General features: G+C 45.6%; 1 protein-coding gene across 3 annotated transcripts in view; it reads left to right on the top strand.

The window, feature by feature from the left end:
• The window catches only part of CABP2 (calcium binding protein 2), a 394,756-nt gene extending 388,801 nt beyond the window's left edge, over nt 1-5,955 (top strand). For all 3 annotated transcript variants that reach the window (XM_069629044.1, XM_069629045.1, XM_069629046.1), the window contains one exon: nt 5,100-5,955. In XM_069629044.1, coding sequence (XP_069485145.1) covers nt 5,100-5,125 — 26 coding nt within the window. In that variant the 3' untranslated portion in view covers nt 5,126-5,955. The remainder of the gene's footprint in view (nt 1-5,099) is intronic.
• The last annotated feature ends 21,697 nt before the right edge of the window (nt 5,956-27,652 follow it).

A 27,652-nucleotide genomic window follows, 5' to 3' on the forward strand; every position in this document is an offset into this window, starting at 1 on the left:
GTCATAAGTATGTGATTCATGCCTATATGCAATAAACAACTTCATTTATGTGTAACTTCATGAATGGATGAATATGTTATTCATGTATAAGTGCTGCTACATCATGATGTCAGTGACAATGCCGTTGATTTCTGGTTTTTCAGTTAGTTGACTTGCTTGATCAATGTAATTTCCATGTTGTCCAAATCATTGATTGGGTACGGTCTGAATAACTGTCTGACAGAGTAACATTTCTCACACCTGCGATACATAAAGGATCGCGGTGATGGGTCTAAGAGTGAGGCACATCTGTCGTTTCTCTGCCTTCGTGTTGATAGATATGTGTAGGGGCATGAGGGTCATATTTGGTCCCCTGTCTACACTTGCTATATCTTTTTTATGGCATCACTCTGCGCACGTCAGATTTGACTCAGCATTCCATGATGTCCAATTGTGCGTGCTGACATCTTATGGCATCCTTCCACACTTTCAGTGCGAGGGTACATTCGATATGGTTGTCTGAGTGCATATTGTCTCTCGTACACTCTATGTGATATAGGCATAACACATGGAGTCTCACATGGGGCCCTTCTCCTGCTGTCCCAGTATGGAAAAATGCATCCAACTGATCCAACTGATCCTCTACAATATCTTGTGCCTTATGTCTAATATCCATGCTTGCATTCTGCCTTAGAAGTTTTCCCAGCACTGTTCCCCCTCTTACGGATCAATGCCAGCAATTACGGCTATCGTCCACTGCCTCTGTTGTCAACCGAGACTACCATATGCCCACCAGGTCTGCATAAGGCATTCCCACATGTACGGCCCACTGAACAACCTTTATACTAAACGCGGAAGGTCTACTGCTCCCTGCACACCCTTTGTGCCCTGCAACTAGGACCTATGCATGGCCGCCTCTAGAACCAAGTACTGTCCGCCCCAAATTGCCATCAAACCACTTGAGTACTGCTAATCTGAGTGCCTTTACAAAAGACAGAAAACTGCCATTCTTTCAACAGATAGGACTAGTGATAAAGTCTTCCCCTGCTGCTCCCACCTCTGACATATATGCCCTGGAAAGGCATATACATGGGCCCACAGATCCTGACCACCATTGGTAAGATTTGAATGTGATTCTGTAAGTCACAAGCAGCCAATACAAATGCATGTACATGATTTAAGTGTTCATGGACAGCCAATAAAAAGATTTATGCTTTAGTCTAGATCCATAGCAGACAATAGAAAGACTTAATCACAGTGAAATTGGCTGTCAAAAGAAAGCTTCATTATCTGAGATGGGTTTCTGTTTTGCACATGATAGAATGTTCATGTATCTCAAGCAGTGATATGATTTCCTGAGGCAGTGCACAGTGCAAGGTGTTACTTAAGCATTAATGCCCCAGTGTCTGGCCATATCCGGGGATTATGTGCATGAAAGCCTGTGACGGGTTTAAGGCATGTAATCCATGGCATTTTCTAGGCCTGGTGGGGGCTAAACATTTAGCAACCACCGTCGGATGGGTGGGGTATGAAGAGCACAGAAAAAAGCAGGATAGAAAAATCATTGGTGCATGCTGCGTTGCGGGGGAGATACAGCACGGTGTGGGGAGGCAGGTAGTGAATTGGAGCCTGCAACACTGTAAGTGGAGACTGTGGGGAGCAACACGGGTGCACAGACATAGCTGACGGTGAGCAGAGAAGCCAGTGGATCAACCATGTGACCGGCTAACAAGGTAGGTGAGCATGGAAGGTGGAGGTCACAAGGAGGATAAAATGAGGCACAGAGTGTGGCAGGCTGATGTCAAGGTTATGCAAGGCGAGTAGGGCGGTGTGGTGGCCTGCCATCAGTGATGAATGCATCAACCTCGACAGTTGAAGGAGGGACAAGCTAAGGAGGGTCAGTGCTCTATGCAGGAAACAGAGACAAAATGGTGCGGTGAATGGTGTTAGGAAGAATTCTCAGAAATGTGCTAATTCCTTCCACCTTAGAGACCCCCAGCAACTTTGCTGGATTTTGAGGACTTGATTTTTTAAACCTGGAGAGAGTGAAACCCTTTTTCCCACTCTCTCAAGTATTTTAATGTGATTTTGTACACTGTGTTCCTTTTGGTTGTGGAGTCTGACAAACTCCATAGGCATCATCTTTTACATTGGGTCACACAGCACCATTAGTGCAGTGGCCCAGGGAAGTCTTTCAGATTTCCCAAAGGTTTAAATACCTTCTCTTGGTTAAACTACTGTTTCCAAGAGCAGTAAAGTGAAGTTGACTCTACTTACATTTGTAACTTTCTAGATCAAGCACACACTATCTTACAATAGGGTGCTGGAGGGGTTACCTAGTATCCCTTTTGTCTAGCTTCTCATGTAACATTTTTTATGTTACCCTTTTCTCACAGAATGGCTGGTGGCAGTGGTTTTGTTTTGACTACCATGGTGTGCATTTACCGCGGTCTACGTTCGCAGCTGCAGTAAAGCACCCAAGGGTGCAATTTTTGTCAAAATGGCCCGGTCTTCTTTTTTCACCATTTCTTTGTGGAAAGGTCCTCCTTGAGATTTACTCTGTGCGCCAAAGCTGGTTTGGACGCATTGTTCGCTTTGCCTTTGGCGGGATTCACAAGTGAAGCCCGCCTCTGGCTCCAGTGTGTCTGGGGTAGGCAGGAAGTGAGGGAGGTACACGAAACTCCCTGTGCTTAGTCTCATGGGACACCCAAATGCACTCTGTGGTGATTGGCCGGCTGACTGTCCGTCAAGGACAGCCACCTTGCTGGGTGACTGACAGCCAGGCTGGAATGAATGGGAGAGAACTGAATAAAAGGCGAGTCTTTTGGCTTGGAGGCAGAGTCAACCACTGGAGGAAGGAACCGAAGAAGAACTTGAAGAGGACGCCTGCTGCAACTCCTGGACCATTGGTTTGCCTGGTGAAACCATGCTGCAGTGCCGAAATGCCAAGTTTGCATCGACAGAGAAGCCCCTGCAAGGACGACTTCACCCCTTGAGTTGGTGGGACCAATCAACCACAAAGTAAGCCACCTGGACATCCATCTCGGAGCTGGTTGAATTTCCAGAGTTGCTGCTGGAAACCGTATAGCTATGGAGAGGAACACCAGATTGTGTGCGTTGCTTTTAATCTGGCCTAGATCTCCAGGAAGATCTTCCGGACTCCCAGGAAGCAGGACTGACCGAGTCTGAGCTCCCCTCAACAGAGTGCAGGACCCCAGAAGTAAGGAAAGTCCATCTCGACAGCCAGGAACTGCTGTGTTGCTATTTGCGGTATGCGTGAGGAGCTGAAACACTGAACAGCCACTGAAAGTTAAGTTTGCCTGTTGCGACTTTTGCCCATCCCAGTGCATTGCAGGAGTCCCCCGACGTCCTCCCTCTTGTCCCCACGACTGAGGCCCAGGAACAGTGAGATCTGCAGAGCTGCACAGGAACAGGAGTCATCCACTGCATCTTTTCTTCATTTTAAAGGTGCTGTACAAAGTCTGAGAGAACACACCTCTTGATGTAGAGTTGCTTGCATCTTCTACTACTCACAAGTCTAATCAGCTTGTGGCCCTACATTTGATTCTTCTTTTCTTCAAAGTCTTTCGAAACATTGTGCAAAGACTTTTTCCATTTACCTACCAGAAGTGCTTCATCCTATATAAGATCTTTGCCCATTGACTTTGGCCTAGCCTTTTGTACTGAATGACTCTTTCTGGAGGGATCCAAAAGTATTTGCCTGCTTAAGAATATTTGGTATCACTACATATTATCCCCACCAAAAATATCTCCGTATATATGGTCTTCTGGAACGGCCATAGGCAATATTTTTGGGGGGATCATTTTTGGGGTTTTTGGGAGTTGGGGTTGCAGGGGTGTCCCCTGCTCCTTTAAAAATAATGCGGGGGTTGCAGGGGTGTCCCCCGCAGGTTCCATGCCTTAATATCACCGCAAAAATATGGCAATATTTTTGTATGGCAATATTTTTGCAGGGATATTAACACATGGAACCGAATATTTGTGGTCTCTTGTATGTTCTAGATAATCTTTTCCTTTGACTTATTACTATATGATCCTAAATGCAACAGTGATATCTTACTGTCCCCAGCACCCTAGCAATTGAAGTTACTTGAGGGTTTAGGTAGTGTCTGTGGGCCATCCCAAAAGGGTATCTACTGATTTAGAGCTATTAAGAGTGTGTATTTCATGAAGTGTATTTGAGTGTTACTATGATATTGCTCCCTTCTGAAGAAGGCTTATTCTAACTGACTGATACATACATTAATAATTGTTTATTCAAGAAACCTTGAGTGTAAGAGTTTTTTTGAATACTTGTAACTGTAAATCTCTGTGTAACTCCACTACAGCTCACGTTGACCCCTCTTGAGATAAGCCTGGCTGCTCAACACGCTACCAAAACTGTGTAGTACAAGCTTATACTAAAGGTTGGGTTTCCTATACCTGTAGTCAGAGTTGTTTCTAGTGTTCCCAGAGGGTACTGCATACGAACTTTGCCTAACAAATGGCACACCAGGAAGTGTCCCAAAGCACTTAGAATCTACAAGCAGGAATGAACAACTCCGAGCAGCAACTGGCTAATAGTGCTGGGAATCCTCAAATCCTTATTGGCTGAGCCATCTTGAACTTTCTGAAAAGGGTGCTAAAGCCAGCTAGTCTTCACATGACAAATGAGATTGTGACTGCTTTCTTCAGTTAACTGGAAACAATATCATTGTTACCATTGAAAATTAAAGCTGTAGTCCATCCTTAAGTCAATTGTTTCCTTTCTTTTCCTTCTCATAACCCTCTACCCAATCTTTCCTTCCTTTGCTTCATTTCTTTTTATCATTCTTTTCTTCTATAGATCCTTTCTCCTCCTCTTGCCTTTGATTGTTATAATTTTCCTTTCTCATATATCAGTGTACATGGTAGAGGCTATTATTTTTCAATTGGTCATCTCCTGACCCTCTCTCAAGTTTGCACCCAGTAATAATATAAGAGGTATTTAAATTAGCAAGACTTCATTTGTTGAGTCTCTGATAGAGCATCACGCATTGCCTTATGTTCTCTTAGTGCATGCCTTTTTTGTGCACCCACTGTTTCTCTCCAGACTCCATTGTCCGTCTTCTTCTCTTTAGAGTTTGTGCGGATGATGTCACGTTGAGCTGCTCCGACAGCTGTGCCTTAATAGAAGAAGGAAGTTTGAGAGTGAGACTTCAGAGGCAAGCCCATGAGTGAAGGAGGCAACTTTAGCATCTGTTTCAAAGGAGAAGATAAAGAAACTCCATGTGGCCCACTGCTGAGAAGATGCATTCTATGCCCATGTGCTTTGCCGCCCTCCCAAGGGCACTGGGCTTGTTTTACGTGTGTGATTGTGTTGCCCTCTTTACCACACTATTGGGCTGTCCCCCTCCCCAACACTGCCCCAAATCCTCCTTTCATCCAGGGATGGGGGGAGTTGACTGTTGACATCTCTGTCACCCTAGAATCCATTACTTTCAACCTAGGCTGAGATAGTCTCTATAATACCCAAATGTCCTTCTTGCATCAAAACATGGGGGCTGATCCAAGCTCTGCTCTCCCAGAAACCGGATGTTCAATATCACTCAGCATAATCAACATCATTTTCCATCTGAGGAGGGCTAACCCCATATCTACCACGCCTACATATTGGGAGGTAGTTGTCCCATATCATTCTCCAAAATCCTCTCATGTACTTTCTAATCTCTAACACCACCCAGACGCCACCCAGACTCCACTGGGAGGGGCTTTCCACAGCTCCTGTGCTCACAGATTGCTGTTCTACCACACTGGCGGATAACCACACCGGCATCCTCCTCTCTGTAGAGTTAAAAAGATCCCTGGTTGGAAATGTGTCATGTTTTACTCAAAATGGAGGCTGTGAAACGTTTGATGTTTTGCTGAGGTATATGTTATATTTTGCATGGAAACAATACCCTCTTGTTTTAAAATAAATCGTTTTTTGAAAAGGTATTCTCTATTTGTGAAAAGGTTTACTCAACTATAGCAAAAGATTTCTGAGGTTGTAGGCCATAGGCCTGCTGCCGTGCCGGATGCGGTGGAGGGCATGGTGAGACGGGCATGAAGGGAAGAATTGGAACATGGACTCTAATATGACCACTCACACAGATCAAACAATAGTCTAGAAATACACTCATAACATGGAGGTTTTCGTCTCCAAGCTAGACCTGTATATTCCAAACCCGAACCTGGGCCAAAGGCAAGACCTCTCTTGCTAAGCTGTCTTTAACAATACCTTTATTTACCAAAAACTACCATACACCATTCACACAACTCAGATTATAGCTTCACCCAAGGCTACAGTAAGAGCATATTAGGCAGACTTTTCAACTCACCACTACAGCATCCCCACACTACCAGTAACCCAATGAATTCTTGTAGAAGTTCCTCAAACCCAGTAACATAGCAGCAGATCAGAAAGTAAACAAATAGCCACAGCCATAACTAGCAACATAACGTATTGCCAGAGAACATTCCCCTGAACCAGTAGCCCTACACATGACCATCAAAGTTAGTAATTGAACATATGGTCAGAGAATGACCTTCACAGTCAGGAACTGAACACCTGTCCTTCGAAAGTTCCTCACAGCCAATAACATAACACATGGCTGAAGAAAGCCCCTCAAGTGTTTTAGGTTTTTCTTGATCCGTTTTGTATCCCCTTTTGTTTCTTTATGGGTGCTATTTAGGCTTCCTCTCTTATTTTTTACTCTTGCTCCCATTTAAAAAAATGTTTTTAAAGAACAAAATAAATCCTCTTTCGTGGAGGCTGCAGAGTGGATAATCTGGACCGGGGCTACATGCAGGTACGATTTTCTATGAATTATGTAATGTGAGTGTATGATGTATGGGTCATGTGTGAATGAGTGAGTGAATGTGCTGTGAATGAATGTTTGTGCGTGTGTTTTTGCTGGGGCGGTAAGCTAATTTTGGCAGGTGGGGGTGGGACAGTGGAGGGGGATGCGGCAACAACCCTTTTTTTATTTGGTATCTATAATAGATGCCCAGTAAAAAAGGTCATTGATTTAAAAAAAAAAAGAAAAAAATATGTGAAATTGTGTGCATTTTGGGGCAGTCATTCTAGCCATTTTTTTACCATGGCATTACATTGGGCCTCATCACGGGTTGGGTGGAGCAGTAAAAATCCAGCATTAACGCTCTGCCCAATCCTGAGTTTGGGCAGAATGTTATGAGATTCACCTCCAGCTTTGATATGGCTAGACAGGCATTTTGGTGCAGCCAGTCTAGCTGTTCTTACTCTGGCATGGCATTATTTTTACTGAGCATCAAGGGTAAAGCAAACATGATAAGTGTTATTATGTGTCTAGACTGGCGTATGTTGTGCAGTCAGTTTGGACGTGTTTTCTTATTGTTGCATGACATTTTTAAAGGCAAAGCCAACAGGAGTAAAATCTTACATGGGGATTGTGACATCAACTTCTGGGGCACCAGTGGTCATGGGATGAATATCGGTTTCTAAATGATCAATCAGCCCGAAACCTCTAATACACCAGAAGGGATCCAAACAGATTGGAACATAAGTCAATTATAAACCTCCTTGTCCAATTTTGGTAACATGGATGGAACGGCAGGCTTATCTCTGCAAGTTTGTGGATCGTTGGTTAGTTGCAACACAGCGAAAATACAATTATTACCCATCATAAAAGGGACTGTCCAGACAAGGGTACATACCAATATCTACTTTATTATTACTACAACAGACAGTTTTAGCACACTACAAAATACAACCCACCCTGTAAAGGAACACAGAGGACTGACAGTTTCACAAAGGAAAGGGATGCACTCTGGATACTGACAGGAGGGTAGTTGGTAAAGTAATCAGTCTTACTGTTCAAGGTTATTTGCTTTCAGCATCAAAGGGCAAAGCAGGGGCATAGGAGACCCATAAAATCTGGGGGGGAGAGGGATACCTTGGGACTTTGCTTTATTTATTTATTTATTGTGTTTTAGTCAAAGAGCTCGACTTTTCACAAAATTTAAATAGCAGTACGTATTAAATCATATATATCATCACTGTATGAAACAAGAGAAAAGAATAAAAGAAAACAGAAGAAAATTAAGAAAAGCAGTTCAGAGTACAAAATCCTTTTATTTGGCGTCTCACTTCAGAAGGCTTAGTTCACGTAAAAATGTTACCACGTCGCAGGTTCAAAGGCTTTCATGGCCTGAGCATAGCTCGGTTTTGTGATCACTGGATTGCTATTGCTGGCAGCGGTTTCATTCAGACTCTGGTGGCAGCACGGTGACGGACGGTGGCACCTGACGAGACCAGAACTGGTATAATTCTGCCACTAGTGACTCAGGTGCAGGGACAGCCTCAAAGCTTGAGAGAGGGCCCTGTCTAGCGTGGGGGAAAAGTAGGTCATATATGCTGTTGCCGGGGCCCTACACCTGATGAGTATATGATAAGAATGTGGGTAACTTACTTAAGGAGGAAGCACCGATGGACATCCGAAATGCAGCTGCACTGCGGGACTACCTGGTGTGAGATTATATCCCAGTTGGAGTACGACTTTGTGGTGCCTCGGGCAGTGCCTACAAGGTGCAACGCGGCATGCAGAGGCCAAGTCCAGGAAAGAGATAGAACCGGGGCATAGGTACCACCAACATGCATCCACTACGCATGCACAAGGGACGATAGGCATGCTTCAAGGCATACATGCTGAGCCAAACTTTATGAGCACTGAAAGAATTGAGGCATAGGAACGTGACACAGGACAGGAAACCACCAATATGAAGCGTCGGCAGAATAAGAGTCATCCAAATGGGCTCTGCAAGCAATACCCCTGATTAGGCCTTTCGTGATTCAATGCTCCTGAGAAGGGCCGCATTGTTGCAAAAGTAATTGACTTCATGGAAATGTATGAACCACAGAAATTAGATGCTACCTAGGAGTGGCAAACGTTGCCTACCAACTCTGTGTGATTACCTTCTGTGAAGGTGGGTAATTAAATTGAGTGTTAACTTACCATTCAAAATAATACATTGTAAACATTTCAACATCTCTCCATGTTGTGCTGTTTGATGGGCTGTGCATTTTAGAATGCTCCAATGGTGCCAACAATGTATGGTTTGTAATTTCCGGTGATGTCATTGTTATACTAAGTATTATTTTTGAAACTTGAAAAATCCTACATCTTTTTGGTCACAGAATTGGCAAGTATGCCGTCTGCCCACGGGGGGCATGCAAGGCTGCATGGGGCGGGCCCACACTGAGGGAGCACTAGCAGCTCCTTCAACTTCAATGTGCTGTGCGTGTTAACTGTATAAATATGATATTTATACAGTTTACACGTGCAGCGCGTTGAAGTTGAAACAGACTGTTTCAACTTCAACGGCGGGCGGTTCTAACAATCGTGCAACTGTTTCTATGACCCTCAACCATATGTAAAGAGTCAGAGAGTGACAGAGAAAAAGGGAGGTGAAGAGAGAACACCTGATGAGCATTTGATTTTCCAGTTACAGCAATGTTTTAAATATTTTCTGTAATGACCAACTGCTATCCTACCCATATTATTAGCCAAGAGTTTTACAATGTATGTAATCAAAATAATGATTTGGAAATGATAAATCAAATGGTACTAAGATATTTACACTGTAGGAGTTGACCTGATGCCCACACAGGTTTGAATTATACAGTATTTATCATCACAATATGAAAGCTCGTCCGACACGCCATGTGCTCATTGCTATAGTAGGATACTCTGCATCTCGGCGAGCCAGTTCTCATGCACTGATTAAAATGTGTGATCCTGTATTCTAAACACATTGGCTGACTTCAAATGATAACAAAATATGTTAGAAAAGGTGTCCATTAAAAGGAAGTGCCAAAAAGGGAGCAGTCATGCAAACTAGGTGTGTGCCTCTCAATCAGCTCTCTACATTTGTGTCTGTTTTTAGTTTTTTGCATGCAACGTGAGCATCTGCCAAGAGGCTGCAGTTTTGCATGTCCTTTCTTGAAGACTCAACGCAGCAATTTCTGCAGCGGCAGCACCTACCCCTGTCTAGTTTCCTTAGTCCATGCACTGCCCTTCTGCACCTCCTCTCACAACATAAAACACAGAATATACATTACATCATAGGCCAACGGCCGTGCGGCGTGTTAAATATGACGGTCTCTCGTTCATTCCCTCTAATTAAATATTCCTGCCCCCCCAACACCCGATGCTGGCCCGGCCTGCACTGCACCTTCCAAGGTGTCAGACAGGACATGGAGGTGGAGGGGGGGGCCCTTCACAGCTCTGCACAATCTTTTGCTTAGATCCACGACGTGTGAACGAGCAGCGCAGGTTTGTGTGGTGAGAAACCATGCCGCACAAACCCCCTGGGACCCACCCCCCGCTCAGCGCCATCAGCAGTTTATGCAGCTTTAAAGGTGCCAGAAAAGAAAGCCGGGGAAGTGTTACAATTTATCGTGTGCAGATTAATTAACAAGTGGGACGAATTAAGGGGCTTGCATGATGGCTTTTTTTCCTAAATTCTAAACATTGACTAAATAGGCAGCATTGCAACGCTGTGGCACCCCTGCACAAAACCACACCTGCCTGGGGCCACTTTGACTTGACTTACCTTAGTAGCCTGAGTAAGTGTGAGGTCTCTCCTCAGGAGTCCAATCTCCAGGAGGTTGAGTCGGCGTTGCAGCAGTCGTCCGAGTCACACTTCTTTCACACTGCCAGTCACTCAGGAGCACCCGTCGGTGCCTGGCTAGTGGCTTCTTCTGGAAGCTGAGGCTGCGCACTCGCAGAGGCACGTGCAGTATGCCGGCCTGGGCACGTGACGCTCCAAATGCGCAGGCACGGGGGCAGGGGGAACAGATGAGCAAGCTGCGCAGCAGGCAGTAGAGTTAAGAATCTTGTTTACCATTACCAATATCCTGGCCACGGTGCTGCTGCTGACTGTCTGAACTGCGTGCAAATGTCAGAGTATGAAGTTTGCACGCATCACTGTACAGGCCGCAGACTCTCCACGCTGCAGACACACAAACTGGTGCAGCAGAGAGACACACAAACTGGGGGAAACTGGGGGGGATAAATGCCATTGTATCCCCCCACTTAAAATTGTGGGGGGCATTTGTCCCCCCTATTCCCCCATGTCCTACGCCCATGGGACAAAGGGTTGTACTGTCTCTAGGGGACTTTGGAGAAGGACCAGGGGGGCAGAACCACAATGTACCTGGTGCTTAAGAAGTTCTTGATGCTCGACAGCGTGGAGGCGGTTCCAGGGTGCTTGGCAGCTCCTAAAACAGAGTTTGAGATGGGAGACAGCTGCAGGTATCAGGCGGCAGGCAGTTCGGCAAGCGAGGCTGGATGGACGGCTGCATCCAGGCTTACACCGCTGCTCGGGTTCAAGAATGGTTGTCTCTGTGCTGGTTGGCAGATCTGGAACGCTGGTCGAGGCGTCTCGGACAGTTCTGGTGACTGCGGTGTGCCAACAGTCAGTGGTGCAGCCGGTTGCGGTTCGAGGACTCGACTGTCTCGAAAATGTCCTTAAAAGATGGACGATGGTTGATGCTTGTGTGACACTCCTGGCTAGCTTCTTCACAGGGCTAAACAAACAAAACCGTGAGTTTCCACACGGTAACCCCATATGCACTCCTCACGGGATAATATCCCTTAGGTAATTAGAGCAATTCACTATGTCATAAGTGATTAATATGCATAGCTCTCAAGTAGAGAGCAGGTGCTCAATCATAGTAAACTTGAAATACAGGCAATGAAGCCAATATGGTAACTACAAAAATGTTCCAACAAAGCTATAAACATAGGTTTTTTTTGTTTTAATACAACAAGAATAGCGATTTTCCAGAACATGACAAAATTCGCCAAATGTTTTCAAATAAATACATAAGTAACTAGTGTTTACAACATTCACACTAGCATTTTTATGAACTCATTAAAGTCTCTGAAACACATTCCAAATAGCACCATTAGATTCAATCATTTGCCAACGCGTTTCGGATTATCACCGAATCCATCCTCAGGGCTAAGGTAACTATTTGTTCTCATTCTTCATAATGTTTCACAGTTCAGATCTCTAGAAAGTAACCAAAAGATATAATCACTAATAATTAACATACTCGACCTTAATTCAATCACTAGCAAGAAACGCTAGAACACTAACCTTATAATCCATCAGCAATAGGTGTTGTCAATTCGTAGAACCAAACCTTACGGGACCTCAGTGCACGACTGGGACCAGTAGCAGGTAGGCGTGGGACTCTGAGTATTTCAGTATCCTACGGGGAGGGGGAAAGTATGCATATGTTAAATAGGGAGAACCTAACTACATGCCTCAAAGCGACTCCTAGCACAACATAAAGACACCTTAAAATGGGGTACAGGATTTAATTAAATCAAACCAACAGAGGGGCATCTAACCAACTACGTCTCATCCCCAGAGTGAACAGTCAAGGCTGTGCAACACAGAGGGGCAGATAAACTTTTGCATGGAGCGGCCAGGTTCCACCTAACCTGGGTCCAGAGATGTACAGCCGAGTAGCGTGATGGGATTTAGCTCGATTTCAAACCGGTATCCGCCGGCGTTCCAAAAAAGTAACGGGCGTTCCGAGATGCTCGGATCTGGGCATGAATATAGACCCATCCGACAATGAAAATACTATGGACTAAAACGTCCGTGTGTGCACTCACCTCGTATCGAGTGCGATGTATACCGAAAAGACCAGCCGTCCAGCGCATTCGCTGGGGGCTGTCTGTGACTGTTGTTTGTAGGTTTCCACGGCGACGCCACACATGCGCAGCAGTGTGACTGGCCGCCATCTTAGAGTGGGCATGTCCCCAGCCGTATACAACCGTGTGTGTGCACCATCAGAATTCTAAAGCACAGGGCTTGTGGCATAATTTCAAGGTGCACGGCCCAAAGTTTAGGACAGTGTTTGCTGGGAACGGTCTTGTCCTTAGTTCAGATACTCTCTGGCACTTCCCACCTAGGAAGCTTGATGGCAAAACCTAGCCGGGCACGCTGTGTGCTGGCTGGGTACCAGTTCTGGAACTGCTGGATGGGTCCTCTGATCCTCTGAGTCCGGTATCTCCCTCTCTTTCCTGGGAGATGTTTAGGTGAGGGATCTTGCTTCCCTCTGCGAACTCCTGGCCTTCCTTCACTGGCCGAAGATGAAAGGTAGACTGTTCTTGAGCCCGGGTCCAAATGAGTCCTTCTTCGTACTCCCTTTGAAGCTATTGATGATTTCCCAAGTGAGGGGATCAGCCCTCTCTTGAAGACAAATGGGCCCCAGTGATTGCTGCAGGCTAAGCCCACTTAATGAACCAATACTGGGTCCCCAGCAACAATCTTCTGTTAGGCATGAGGTCAGGATAAGAGTGTTCTGTAACAGGACAGATAAGGGGTGACAACACATACCTACGTCCAACCCATCTTCCTGTCTGTTGTAGATCAAAGTGTCTCTCTGGTTAACTGAGCCCTCTGTGACTCTTGATTAAAGTGCAGGTCTCCCTTGAGGTTTGTGCTGGGAGCAGGCTTTCTGTGACACCCAAATCACATCCTTCGTCCCTCTGAAAGGGGTCCGCTCTGCAGGGTCACCTGTGGTAACTGATGGACCCAAACAGGCCATTCACTGTCTTTCCTACATAGAGATGGGAACTAGCTTCAAGCTGACACATTGCTTATCAAAGGGGTGTTAGCCCTGCTTTCCTGTTGTCTTGTTCGGCAACCAAGCCCCTTTAGGCTTGCCTCAATTATCTCTCGTTAGTATGCACTACAACCAGCCTAATTAACACAACAGGAAGGCAGATCCATGGAGCCTTTGATATTTCAATTAGGCTGCCCATGGTTGGAGGAAGGTGTGTCTTCCCCCTTCTTGAGATGCTTTGATGTACCCTTGGCTGTCACATTCCAGCTGAATATGACAGGGGAAGACGGCACCTGTAGGCTGTGTCATCCCAGAGTACACGTGACTATGTGTTTCATGCGGTGAGCAGATAAAATGGGTGCGGAATGGCCAAACACATTTTTGGAGGCTAATTTCCCATCATTCATTTATCAAAAAATCAAAAAGGCCGGGAGAGCGCACTCTTCCCTGTGTGGATGGTCGAATTCCTCACATGGTTCCTGCCATATATTGTCAGAGCCAGCATGTACATGTTTTCTTATAGCATCATTATTAGCATTTTGCCCAAAGCAAACATGAGTATGTTCTTCTTAGGAATATTGACATATATTGCTACAGCCAGCATGGAAATGTACGGGCACAACCAGCGTGAAACATGTTGATCCAGGAGTGGATGTCCAGAAGCATCCTTTCTCTTAGGCAAACAAAATCAGAGTTCTTACTGTTTGGCATGCCTAACATAAACCGCTTACCCTTAGCCTGGCCGAAATTCATGGGTATCCACGCATTCTGGGAGCAGTCGGCAAGGAAAATATCATAGACGTTGGTTGCCCTTGGTATCAACATCTATTTCTTCAAGCAGGTCAATACGGCAAGCAAAAACACCCATTACCCCTTCCATATACTCAGAAGATCATCCTATAACCCGAATTCCTTAACAGAGCGGAAACCATCTGGTCTTAGGTGTTGAGTTCGAAGGACTGTTGCAATAGTTTCTAAGCAGATCTCCCATTAAACCCCTTGAAACTACTCCAATTCTTCCAGAACAAGCAAGCGCTATTGGTACTGGGTCTCAGAAGGCAGGGCCACTTCGGACTGAACAGAGAGCAGTCTTTAAAATATTGTGCATGATAAACGGACGCTATGGGGGTCCTTTCTTTGGGCTTCCGTTAACTCTCTTGCACAGATACACACCTTTTAGACCACTCGGGGCATCTATATGAGGACAGCTTTGTGAGGCCAAGCTTAAAAAACATGATGTGGAGGAAATATTCGCCCCAAGCTGTGGAAAACTTTTAAGAGAAAACAAAGGGCCCAGAAGAACACCTTGGTTTAAATACAGCTCTTAAGAAATACCTGTTCCACAAAGCTTTCTCCCAAAATACAGTCTTCACAGACCTTTCTGCCTATGCTTCCATGTTCACTCCCAGGAGTCCTCGCTGGCATAACGTACCCCACAATCTATGATCATGCTCCGCTTTGTGTAACCATGGCATATAAATGATAGTTCATCGAGTAATAATCTGATAGTACTTGTAGATATCCCTAAATAGATACAATGCTAAACTGGTTACATAATATGTGGGACTTGTGTTGTTTTGAACTTCAAATCCCATCGGCCCAGGCCAGCAAAATCAGGGGTACTGGATCATGGGAGTTGTTGTTCAAAACATCTGGAGCGTGTCTTTCTCCCCTGCACGTTTTGTGGAATGTTTCTGCGTGTGGCATGTTACAAAACATCAAACATAAATGAATACTTCCACCACCGTTACAACTACCACCATGACTACTTCCATCACCGCCACTACTATTTCCACTGCCATCACAACTACGGTTGCACCACCACCGCTGACAGCATTTCAATGCTAGAAACACAACCATTGCTAATGCTGCGCTACTACTACCATCAACACTACTAAGACCACTGCCACAATCACCAACACCACTATCACCATTTCCACCACGTTTACTCCATCTGCTACCATCATTACTACTACTATTTATACAACCACCATTACTATTACCACCACCACCAACAACAATTCTACTATCACCATCACTACCATTCCTATTACTAACACTACCCACACTGATACCATCATTGCCACCAGCATCACCATTACCACCCCTACTGCTACAAGCTCCACCACCATTCCCACTACCAAAACCACTTCCACCACAGCATGCCTCACTACCACCACTACATCTACCATAACCACCCCTACTCTGTCCACTACTGCCATAACTACCACTATCAACACCATATCAATCATTGCCGCCACCGTCGCCACTACCACTATCCACCACTGACCGCCACTCAACACCTTAAAAATGACAACCTTCCAGGATTGAACTTGCACATTGGGCACAGATCCCTTCAGGAGGAGATGGTTTGCCCTATTGTGCTTCTCTACTGGGCATGGAACCTGTGATGTGAAGCCTACACACATCCTATGCACAGGTTTCTGTAGCGGTTACCTTAACCCGTTGATCAACTATCATCTAGGCTAATTGATTTCCAGCAAGGAGACGAAAACCGCTTCTAAAAATTGGCTTTGGGGTTCCCTTTATCACGAGGCCCTATAAAGTGCCCCACTGGCTTCCCGGGGCATGGCAGCCACCGAGGCCCTGCAGAGCAATGGGGCATGTTACACGTGTTGCAATTGGCAGTGAAATCGGACTGGAGTCTGGAAATACACATATCCCATTGCCAGCCCCATCATACCAGTGCTGTGAAAGCATTGCTTGTTCTCGGGATCTAGAACATCATGCAGCTTTTCCACTGTTGAGGTAATTGTGGGAAGGTGAGAGCAATGTAGGGGGCCATGAAGTGGCTCTGGAGCACTCTCAAAGCTCGTCCCAATGACTGACGTGCACATATTCACGGTTAACAAACTTGATAGTCAAATATTTGGGGTTACATATGGGGAGTTTCTTTCGACCACAAGTAGCTATATTAGGTCATTGCCACATCAAGGCCACGGTATTTATGGTCTGAAAGTCCTGCCTGATCACTGGCAAACATCTGTAAACACAACCAGCAGCAGTTGGCAATTATTTCACAGTAAATATGAAACAAGGAATTTTCTTCAGCAATGTCTTGCATGCTTTGGAAATAGTACATTCTGAGCAGTGGTGTTCCACGGTAAGGAAAATACTGGGCACTGAGATATTAATGGGTCTGTCCTGTGCAGCCTTGTGATCTTGTGCTGACAGTGTATCCCGAGTTCTTGTGTTCCATAGGCTGTAAAACAATGGTTCTGGAAGGTGGGGAGAATTTGTTTCAATGCAGCTTTCTGCTCCTGGGTGAACATCATATTCTGAGTTCTTAAATTCCATGGACAGAAAGCAAAAGGCAGTGAGATATTAATGGGGTTGTTCCTGTGCAACCTTGTGATCTTGTTTAGACGGTGTATCCTGTGTTCTTGTGTTCCATTGGCAGGACATTAATGGTACTGGAAAGTGGGGAAATGTGTTTCAATGAAGCCTTGTGCTCCTGGGTGAACTGTATGTTTCGAGTATTGAACTGTAGCCTTGTGATCTTGGGCAAACTGTATTTAGCTTTTGTGTTGCACTGGGAGAAAAACTGCTACGATTCAGCATGCATCTTGCCAAATATATTATCACCCTGGACAAAAATGCTATACCAACTGTACAATACACATCTTTTTGCTTTGCTGACTTGTTGTTCGCTCTGAACAAAATGTTCAATTTACCAAAATATCAAGCTAAAATAGGTGAGCCGGTTAAACGTTGGTTAATCCACTCTTTTTGTTCCATAGGCCTTCTTATAAACCCCAGTTATCATTCCAGAAAGTTACAGAAGGCTGTAAACTCAAATCTAAAAATATACTGAATTTATTTAGCAATTCTTGGAAAAAGCACCTGCCTGGATGTCCCCAGGGAGTTCAGAAGTGATGATGCACGCTCTCATCACCTGATCGCCCAGTCTATCAGTGGTTGGTCTCTGATTTTGTAGTTGGTGTCCTCTAACCTCTGTAGGCAGCCTCAGGCAGATGGAAAGAGTGGTTATGGTGGTGTTGGGGTGAACTATGTGCTGCAAAGAGCCCAGTTGAAGCCCCTTTTGGAGGTGGAAAGACCTTCCAAAGATGGTGGTTTTGGGGTCATGGGTCATGTGAGCAGTTTCTAGATTGATCCTGGATGCTTCTTGTAGGTCTTCAGTCCCTAGATTCATTCTGGGTGCTTCTTGTCGGTCCCCAGACCTCTGCAGGCAGCCTCAGGCACATGGAAAGAGTGTCTTTGCCGGTGTTGGGGTGAGCTCTGTGTTTCTCTCAGCCCAGTTGAAGCCCCTTTTGGGGGTAGAAAGACATTTCAAAGATGGCAGTTATGGGTCAGAGGTCATGTGGGCAGTCCCTAGATTAATTCTGGGTGCTTCTTGTAGGTTCTTAGACCTCTGCAGGCAGCCTCAGGCAGATGGAAAGAATGTCTTTGCCGGTGTTGGGGTGAGCTCTGTGTTTCTCTCAGCCCAGTTGAAGCCCCTTTTGGGGGTAGAAAGACATTTCAAAGAAGGCAGTTATGGGTCAGAAGTCATGTGGGCAGTCCCTAGATTAATTCTGGGTGCTTCTTGTAGGTCCCCAGATCTCTGAAGGCAGCCTCATAACTGCACATATATTGCACATTTGCCCAGCTGCCTCAGGCAGGCAGCCTCAGGCAGATGGAAAGAATGTCTTTGCCGGTGTTGGGGTGAGCTCTATGTTTCTCTCAGCCCAGTTGAAGCCCCTTTTGGGGGTAGAAAGACATTTCAAAGATAGCAGTTGTGGGTCAGAGGTCATGTGGGCAGTCTCTAGATTAATTCTGGGTGCTTCTTGTAGGTTCCCAGACCTCTGCAGGCAGCCTCAGGCAGATGGAAAGAATGTCTTTGCCGGTGTTGCGGTGAGCTCTGTGTTTCTCTCAGCCCAGTTGAAGACCCTTTTGGAGGTGGACAGACCTTTTTAAATATGGTGGTTTTGGGTCATATGCCACGTGGGCAGTCCCTAGATCGATACTGGATGCTTCTTGTAGGTTCCCAGGCCTCTGCAGCAAGCCTCAGGTAGATGGAAAGGGTGCCTTTTGTGGTGTTGGGGGAAGTTATGAGTTGCTTTCAGCCCAGTTGAAACCCCTTTTGAGGTGGAAAGAGCTTTCAAAGATGATATATAATTGCCCTAATTTCTATCAACTAAGGGTAACAGGCTGAGTCTTGATGGTGGGACATAAATCTATGGCTTTGGAGCTCCCAATCTCTGTAGAGGTAATATTAACCCCCTTGGTTGTCAGGATAGATATGTGTTCCCGGGCAAATGCACACCTTTTTACAATAGGCACATCACACCACTGAATGTCTTACCAGATTGAAAACGTGGGGCTTCATTGGTTACACAATGATCTTTTTATATCTAAATATATCTACGTCTGCCTATTTCAATAACCTTAACACCTCACTCGCTTCCCACCCCTGAAACTCTAGCCCACTCTCCAATCCTATAGCTTGTAACATATGGGTCCTCATGAGCAGCGATATGAAGCTACACCAATCGACTGCACTGCTATTGCAGCTCAACTCAAACTCCTCAAAATCAGAGAAATCCATCCGAAACTATCACTTACATCATCCCTTGTTCTCTGTGGCTTGCACTGCTTTCCTAGTCTCAGCCTGGACTTCCTTCAATACTCATTTTCCTTGCTTCACCTAATTCTCAGTTTTGTCGTCCATACACTCTGTGTATACCTCCCTCGCTCCTCCCCCACCTCTGCCCATCAGCTCCATGCCAGCAGGCTCACTGCAACATGAATCCCTCCCCAAAGTCCTGCTTTCTGTCTTTAAATGTATCCTTGGGCTAAGTCTCACCCATAGTTGGTCAGTTTCTGCACCTATTTCTGACAGTGCCTTTCTTCAGCTCTCTGTTCCCCGCCCACCACCATTTTTCTCGTGTTTAATTCCTGCTAGCTCCGAAACGGCCTCCCTCCTGACATCAAACAATCTAAACACTAGACTGGCCTTGAAAGCTGAACTGAAACGGTTCCTCCTTTCCAGGGGGGAGGGGGGAATCTCCCATCTATTGTTCCTCAACCCTGATACCTTTTTCTCCTCCCCTGCACGTAATGCTTATTTGTCCATGCCAGCTGTGCACATATCACCCAGCAGGGCCGGCCTTAGTAGCCACAGCACCCTGGGCAGCAAATCAAAAATGTGCCACATTTTTCAATAGGCAGGGCAGGCGCCCTATTGTAATTAAATGTGCTCTGCTCCCGAGATCGGGGCTCATTTAATCTCAATAGGGGGTAGGGCCGGCCTTAGGGGCAGGGGCGCCGTGGGCGGATTGGCGCCCCCCTGTCCCAACAGGGGGCGTGGCCACGGAGTGCGCATTGCCTAACAAAGAGGTGCCTGCCGGCACTACGCCAGCTCACGGGAGCCCTTGAAAGACTCCCCAGAGCTGGCGTGGCTGGGGGCTAACGGTGCCTTTTGTTGGTGAAGGCACCCGCGGCGGTGGGGTGCATTTGGTGACAATCAGGTCCTCAACACCCGATTGACATTGAATGCGCCCGCCTGCTGGGCCTTCTCCCGCTACGCCAGTTCGGGGGAGCCCTTGAAAGACTACCCCGAGGTGGCATGGCGGGGCTAATGCCGCCCTAGGGGGCACAGCGCCCCGGGCGGTCACCCGGCTCGACCCCCCCCTAAGGCCGGGCCTGATAGGGGGCCTGCCTCGCCTTCTCCCACCATGCGAGCTTTGGGGAGACCTTGAAAGACTCCCCTGAGCTGGTGTGGTGGGGGTCTAATGGCAGGGCTATTGACACCCGTACCTGGTCCACTAGATGAAAGACACATTAACAACTTCCAACCAGAGGTCATTTTAACCACGGCATAACATCCTGTTGTGCAGCACCCTTTACTGAGATTGTTCTGTCCTATATTAATATTGTCCGTATGATGGGAAAAGGGATGGAAGCGATAAGGGAGGGGAAGAAGGAGAGACACACTTCAGTCGAATAATACTTTACTCCTAAACGGTGTGACATCCAGCGAACTTACGCAGCAGAAATGGGTTCAGCAAAAAGTGTCTGACGCCTGAATTGAACTCTGGGGAAAACAGAGGAAGACTTCGACCAGAAAGGAGGGGGAGATGGTACAGGCTCAAATATGTACACGCGTGTCACTTATGCCAAATGCAGTTCCCACCAGGTGCCACCAGAGGTTGGTCTTTTACCTGCTGAGTCAATGCGAATTCAATCAGTGAGGCCCCGCAAATTCTACCACACACCTTCAAATAAACTGGCAAACCGGCTGTGCCATAGCTCCGTTAAAAAAAAAAAAAAAAAAAAAAACAGGATACTCAATACAATAGAGCAACGTAGTTCTTTTTCTCAGTTGGCAATACCGATTACAATTTCTGAAAGTAGTGATCGAGGGGCAGCTGGGCAAATGTGCAAAATACATATGCATAAATATGTTGCTGAAACTGAGTAGAAGGGGACCTAGCATAGTCTTTCTCTGCCTGCCCCCTTTCCTTTTCATAACCTCCTTCAGTGCTGCCCTTCCCCCGCAGGCCGAATCTTTGTTCCTTCGCCTTGTTTCTCCTTCTCCCGGGGTGGCGGGGTCTGGAGAGCCCAATAGACCTTCGCTGCTCCTGGAAGAATTGCTTTGGAGCTCAGGACAGAGCATGTGATTGGCGCAGGGCGGTGGGAATCCAGAGCAGGGAAATATACTTCGTGCATATGTATGTACATGCCAGCGTGCGTGCGTGCGTGCCTGTCTGTGAATACTTACGTGGGAATGGCTGCCGTCGTGTCTTTGCATGTGGATGTGCACAGACGTGTAAACGAGCCGGGAGGAGGAATGATATAGACGGCAAGAAGGCGTCTCTACGACCAAGTGTAAAACACGTTTTATTGTGTTGATATCATGGCTTTATTCCACTAACAATGCTGTGTTCCTGCTGCCGTGGAGAAGGGAACTCGTGGCACGTTTTTTTCTCCCTGACACACTATTTATATATATGTTGCAAGGAATCTTTGGCATTCTGCCCGTTGCCTTAGGTGAGTGCTGTGAGGAGGCCCCACTGAGCTGCCCTGTTCTTTTTATCAAGGCGGTCTGGCAGCAACCTGGCACCTTCAGTGGAGGCTGCAGATACAGGGGTGCGGCAGATATGGGGGGGGGGGCATAAGGGGTAATCTAATCTGAAGATCTCACAGTACATCTTTATTTTTTTTTTAAAGGGCTCACACAGCCCGCCGGCATCGAGGAGCACAGGAATTGTTTGTGATTTTTTTGTTTGTTGTGTAATTGTTATTTTTTTGTGTGTCTTAGTTGCGTATTTATAACGCGCTTAAATACCCAGACCCAGAGGTTTCTAAGCTGGACCTGGGGATCGAACCTGTGTTGCTTTGTGTCGTCTTGCTTCCAAGGCGAACACGTTGCTGCTGAAAGCTATCCTCCCGGGACAATCTTTAAGCAGGAGAAACGAATTCAGCTTGGGAGATAAAATGCTGTGATATGAACCACTAACCTATCAATAGACACATTTAACAACAGTTTATTTCAGTATGTTTGTTGTGAGCGCTTTTTGTTTAGACAATAAAGAGGGATTATATTTTATGTTATGTTATAGTGAGTTATAGCACCGGCCGCTGGCATTTTCATGGTCTCCAGGTGCTCTGGCGGCTCTGAAAAGGGAGGAGGGCTTAGTTAGTTGGATAGAGAGGGAAAGCGCTAGAGAGCTTTGATGTGCTGTTGGTAGCTTCAGTTCAGAAAAAAACGGTCAGTGTGTGCTGGGTTTGTTTTTAGTTGATTAGGTTTAGGTGGTGTTTGTTGCATGAGTTTGTGTGGAATGATTTGTGTGTAAATGGTTTAGTTTTCTGTAGTGTGTTGTGTTTAGTTGGGTGTTGCTGAGTGTGTGCATTTTGTGGTGATTGTAGGTTTCTGCTGCGGTAGAGGTATGTGTATGTTTTGTTTGGTGTTTGACGCTGAGTATGCAGGATATTGGAACATTTTTAGTAGGGTTATTTGGTTCTGTTAGCAGTCTGTGTCCTTCTGCATGGTGGTTGTGTTGCTCTGGCAGGGTTCATATTCTTCTATGGTGGTTTGTGTTAAAATGCTTTATTTTGTTGGGGCATCCAGGTTTCGGTTTGTTAGGTTTCGGTGCTTTTAGGTGTTCCTCTTGTGTTGTGCTCGCTGTTTCCCTTCAACATTGTTTCCTGTTTAGTTTGGCTAGTTAAAGAGACATTTGTTTCAATTTTTCTGAATTTTTGGTGTTCTTCTGGGGTTCCTATTTCTTTCGGGATTGATTTACAAAGGTTTTCTCAGATGCTGGAGAGTGCTGATCCACCACATTTCTGCTTTGAGCATTGTTTTTGTTTGAGGCGAATGTCATTGCTGGACCTTAGTGTTCAGTTTTGTTTGTAGATGATTTTTCCCTGTATGAATTATGCTCCTTGGCCATGCACTACTCTGTGGGTTATGCAGAGTGATATGAAGAGAATTATTTTATTGACTTGTAGCAAATATAGGTTTCTTAGTGCTGTTACGATGTGTTCTCACTTAGTGAGTCTGAGGCGTAGTCTTGCTGCTGCGTTCTGTATTCACTGCTGTTTTTTGGTAAAGTTTTCTGGGATTCGGAGATAGATGCTGTTGGCATAGTCTATTCTTGACATGACGGGGAGATGATGGTGAGTGTTTTATGTGGAAAGATGAAGAAAGGTAGTATCTGCTTCACTGTGTGCAAGTGGAAGAAGCACTACTTTACTACTGCATTGACTTACGGTTCGATTGTTAAATCGTTGTCCATTAATAGTCCGAAATGTTTAACCACTTTGGAAGGTTCTGGTCGATTTCCCATTTAGGTGTTTCTCATGGAATGTGGTGTTGGTTCGATTAATGAGGCCCCATGTCTTTCGATGAGGTTGATGATACGAGTCATTTAGATGCTGACGAGCACTGGTGAGAGTGATGAGCCTTGTGGAACTCCACAGGTTGTTGTGCAGGGTGCTAATTTGAAAGGTTCCAGCCACATTGTTTCTGTTCTTTCTGCGAGGAAGGATTTTAACCACAGTAATGCTGTGTTGATGATTTCTCTTTCTTTGAGTCTTTTGATGAGTGTTTCGTGGTGGACCATGTCAAAGGCTACTGCTAGATCTAGTAGTATTAGTGCTGATATGATATGATATGGCATTTATAACGCGCCTATACACAGGTGTTTCAAGGAGCGACGAGGCAAGGGGGGGAACAAAGGGAAGACAGACAACAATCCTAATAGGCCAGGTGTCATTCAGATCGCGCAAGTGCATGGGAAGGGGGGAAAGGAAAAGTGCGCGGGGGAAGGGAGAGGGGAAAGTGCAGTACATGGGAGAGTGGAATAATTAAGATAAATAAAACACATAAAACAACCAGCTGGTGGCAAGTGCAAGGAAGTGCAGACATAAGTGCTGGAAGGGGGACTGAAGGGATACAGAAAAAACGGTCCCCAAGTGCAGGGGTTGCCAGGGAGGCAGTGCAAGTGGGTCAGAGATCAGAAAAGGGTGGCCAGGTAACCAGTGCAATTTCAGTCAGGAATTCAGCAAGGGAGGGGAGGAGAGAAAGCAGAAGCAAAGAGGAAGGTTTTGTGGTGTTTCCGGAACCGAAGATGGTTCTCCTCGAGCATGTGACGTTGGAGTCTGCATTGGTTTTTAGATCATCCCATATAAATAGCAATGCTGTTTCTGTTCCTCTCATGGGTCTGAAGCTGACTTGTGACTGGTCTAGTATCTGATTATTATTACATGTTGCAGGATATGTTCGTAATCGTAGCTTTCTAGGAGTTTTGCTGGGTAAGGGATGTTTGAAATTGGTCAGTATTTGGTTAGGTCTTCCATGGAGAGGAAGGATAGCTCAGGGAAACACGTTTGTCTTGGAAGCAAGACAAGGCAGTGCAACACACGTTTGAATCTCGATCCTGCACTTAGAAACCACTCATTGGTATTAAGAGCTCTTATTTTGTTTCCCTAGGAGTCTTTAAGGAGTGGCTTGATGTAGGCCGATTTGAAGGCTCGTAGCGCATTTCCTGTTACTAGTGAATGGTTAAAGAGGTTGCTGAAGTATTCTGCAGGTGTTCATTGGGTGAGGATTGTCTTGTACATTTCTGTTGCACAAGGATCTTCTGCCAAACTGGCTCAGTTGCTTTTATTCACTGGGCTTGTGAATCTTTCTGTTGGAATTGGTGAGTACTTATTTAGTCTTGTAGTTGGTTTAGGTATTAGCTGGTTAGGGATGTTGTTGGTGCTTTTGGAAATGCTCTTGATGACTTTCTGGATGTTTGTGATTTTGTTTTTGAAGTGGTCTGCATGGTCATTGCAAAGTTTTTGTGAGGGCGTGGGTGTGTTGTTGCAGGCAGTTGGATTTCTTAGCTCATTGATGATATTGAACATATGTTTCTGGGTGCTGCTCGTGTTTGTGATGCAGTATTTGTAATTTGTTTTATATTTAGAGTATTTCAGCTTTGTATAGTCGTATCTGTCTGGTGAATGTGATTTGTTTTCTGTTGGTCATAGTTTTTTCTCTGTTCTTCTTCTAGTTTCCTGTTAGCTGAGGTAGGATGTGAACCATCTTGCCATTGCTTTCTCTAATGAGGGGTGGAATGTTTTTTCCTGTGCAACGTCATCTAGTGTGTTTGTGATCTATTTTTAGTTTGTCTCAGTTCTTTCTTCGATGTTGAATGAGTCCAAAATGGTGATTGATGGTTTTGTGGATTCCATTCTAGTGTTTAGTTCCATGATGTTTGTGAATTTCCATGTTATTTTCTGAATTGGTGGAGTTTTTGGGAGGTTAGTTAGTATTCACTTTGATGGGTGGATCACAAAGGGTATTATGAGGTGGTCACTCCAGAGGATATGCATCGGGGGAACAGTTGTGACAAGGTTTCTTTTGCAAATGGTTACATCTAGTCTGGGCGCTAGTGTGGGTTGCTCCCCTGACCAATTGCTGTAGATGCATCATTGCTAAATGATTTCTTAGTGTTTTAGGTGAGTTGGTGTTTTCTTCTTCAAACCAGATGTTGAAATCCCCTACTACGATCAGGTGGTCGTATTTTTTGGCAAGTTTGGTGATGGCATTCACAAGTGTGTCTGTGAAAGTAGGGTTATGTGTCGGCTCTCTGTAGGTGAGTAGGAATTAAAGGTTGGTTTAGTTGCGCAGGAGTAGTGATTCACAGTTTGGGATGTTTAGTTGTGGTGTTGTTGTCATTTTTAGGTAGATCTCTTTTCCCTTCTCTGTTGGCTTGCTTCAATTTGAAGTTGTTGGGTAGGGATGCGGGTGCGACTATCTTTGGATTAGCCAGGTTTCAGTGAGGAATAGGATGTCTGTTTCTCCATCACTCAGGAGCTCTTATTTAGTGTGTTTTGACATTGATCTAGCATTGACTAGGTTGCAATGTATCTTTTTGTTTGGTGTTTTTTTATCCTTTGAAGGTGGTTTTGGTAAATTGAGTTGGCATTGATTTGTTTTACCTTTTAGATTCTGCATTCGTTTTTTTTCTTCTGTCTCTACCTTGAGCAGATCTAGAATGTTGTGTTTTATGTTGATGTTTTCTTCAAGGTCGTATGCCTGCTTGTGCTGATGATTCTTAATCTCTCATCAATCTTTTGTGATGAATGGTGTGTTGAGTTCATTTCGTTCAGTTGTGCTTCTGTGGATTTTATGCCTGTCAATTGTGTTTCCAGTAGTCCTCCTTATGTGTTTAGGGTGTTTGTGGAGGGCTAGTTGTTTGAGTGGGTAGTAAGTTAACAGGTAAATAAGTTGTGTGACTTTGGTCTTTATCCAGCAAAGGGGTTCTCTTCCAGTGGGCAGTCTGGCATGCTGTTTATTGGTGTTGGTTGGCTCTCAGGTATGGGTTGAGGTGGTTACACAAACTACGGTGATGATACCCAACTCCTTATCCCCTATCAGGCTACTACACCCAAGATGCTGCAACAATCAACGCAGTCTATGAAACCATCCAAAACTGGGTGGCAACCCACCTGCTATGCCTTAACGATGACGAAACAGAAATCCTCATTGTTGCTCTGTCATGATGACTACCACCAGGCATCTGGACCAAGCCCATCAGCCTCGGGAGCAGGCATCAAGACATTTATTAAAACCTCAGCAGCCCTGGCTAGGGGCTATCTGGGTTCAGTCCTGGCACCTTAGGCACCAGGCTCATAGTAGAAATCAGTCCTGGCGCCTAGGGCGCCAGGCTCATAGTCATTACTTACCTCAGGTAGACCATGCTGCAAATGACTCCAATCCAACGTGAAGCCTGGAAGGTACTATTTTACTACAGGGACTATTTTTTACTCAGGTGTGGTTCTAGGGACTTCTTACCTGGGACTACTTTTGAAGCTATTTAAACCACGCCCGACCAGCAACACACGCTTCGCGTTATTCTGCATCGAGCAGCGTAACGGTCACCGTGCCTGCAAGTCAGCATCCAGACCTCTGGCACACCCGTCCTGAATCCGGAGCTCCTAGAGAAGAAGGAAAGCAGAAGGCAAGGTTAGAAAACAAACTTTATTCCAGTTTCTCACCTGATTCCGGAACCATCACGTCTCAGCACCTGGAAAGGACATTCTTTCTAAACGCGTCGCATCGCCAGCTGCAGCGCCGCGCCATACTCACCAGTCCTCACAGCACCTTACGATCCGGCACTGCCTCCATCATTTCTTCGCCGGGCTCCGGCATCTGGGGACAAAAGAAATAACCAGGTGAGCCGAGAGAGCCAACAAATACAATCTTTCTTACCACCATAGACTTACCTGATTTACCACCGGAGAAATTATTTTTTAACTCTCCACTTCTTCAAACGCCGCATCTGAAAACGGAGAGAAAACAACACGTTAAATACATGCATTATTTACCGGACAGCATCGGGTAATACAGACTCTTACCTGAATGCCATCTACCGCCACGAGACCAACTTTTCTCGAACTCCACTGCAAGATAAGAAAGGAATGGGACAAGAGTGAACATCGGACATATTGAACTCTATGAACTCTATACTTGCTGGCCTTCGCCAAGAACCTCAGAGTCAACTCTCGTCCGGA

The sequence above is a fragment of the Ambystoma mexicanum genome, chromosome 12, assembly GCF_040938575.1.
Source record: "Ambystoma mexicanum isolate Mex_15411 chromosome 12, UKY_AmexF1_1, whole genome shotgun sequence".
Classification (NCBI taxonomy): domain Eukaryota; kingdom Metazoa; phylum Chordata; class Amphibia; order Caudata; family Ambystomatidae; genus Ambystoma; species Ambystoma mexicanum.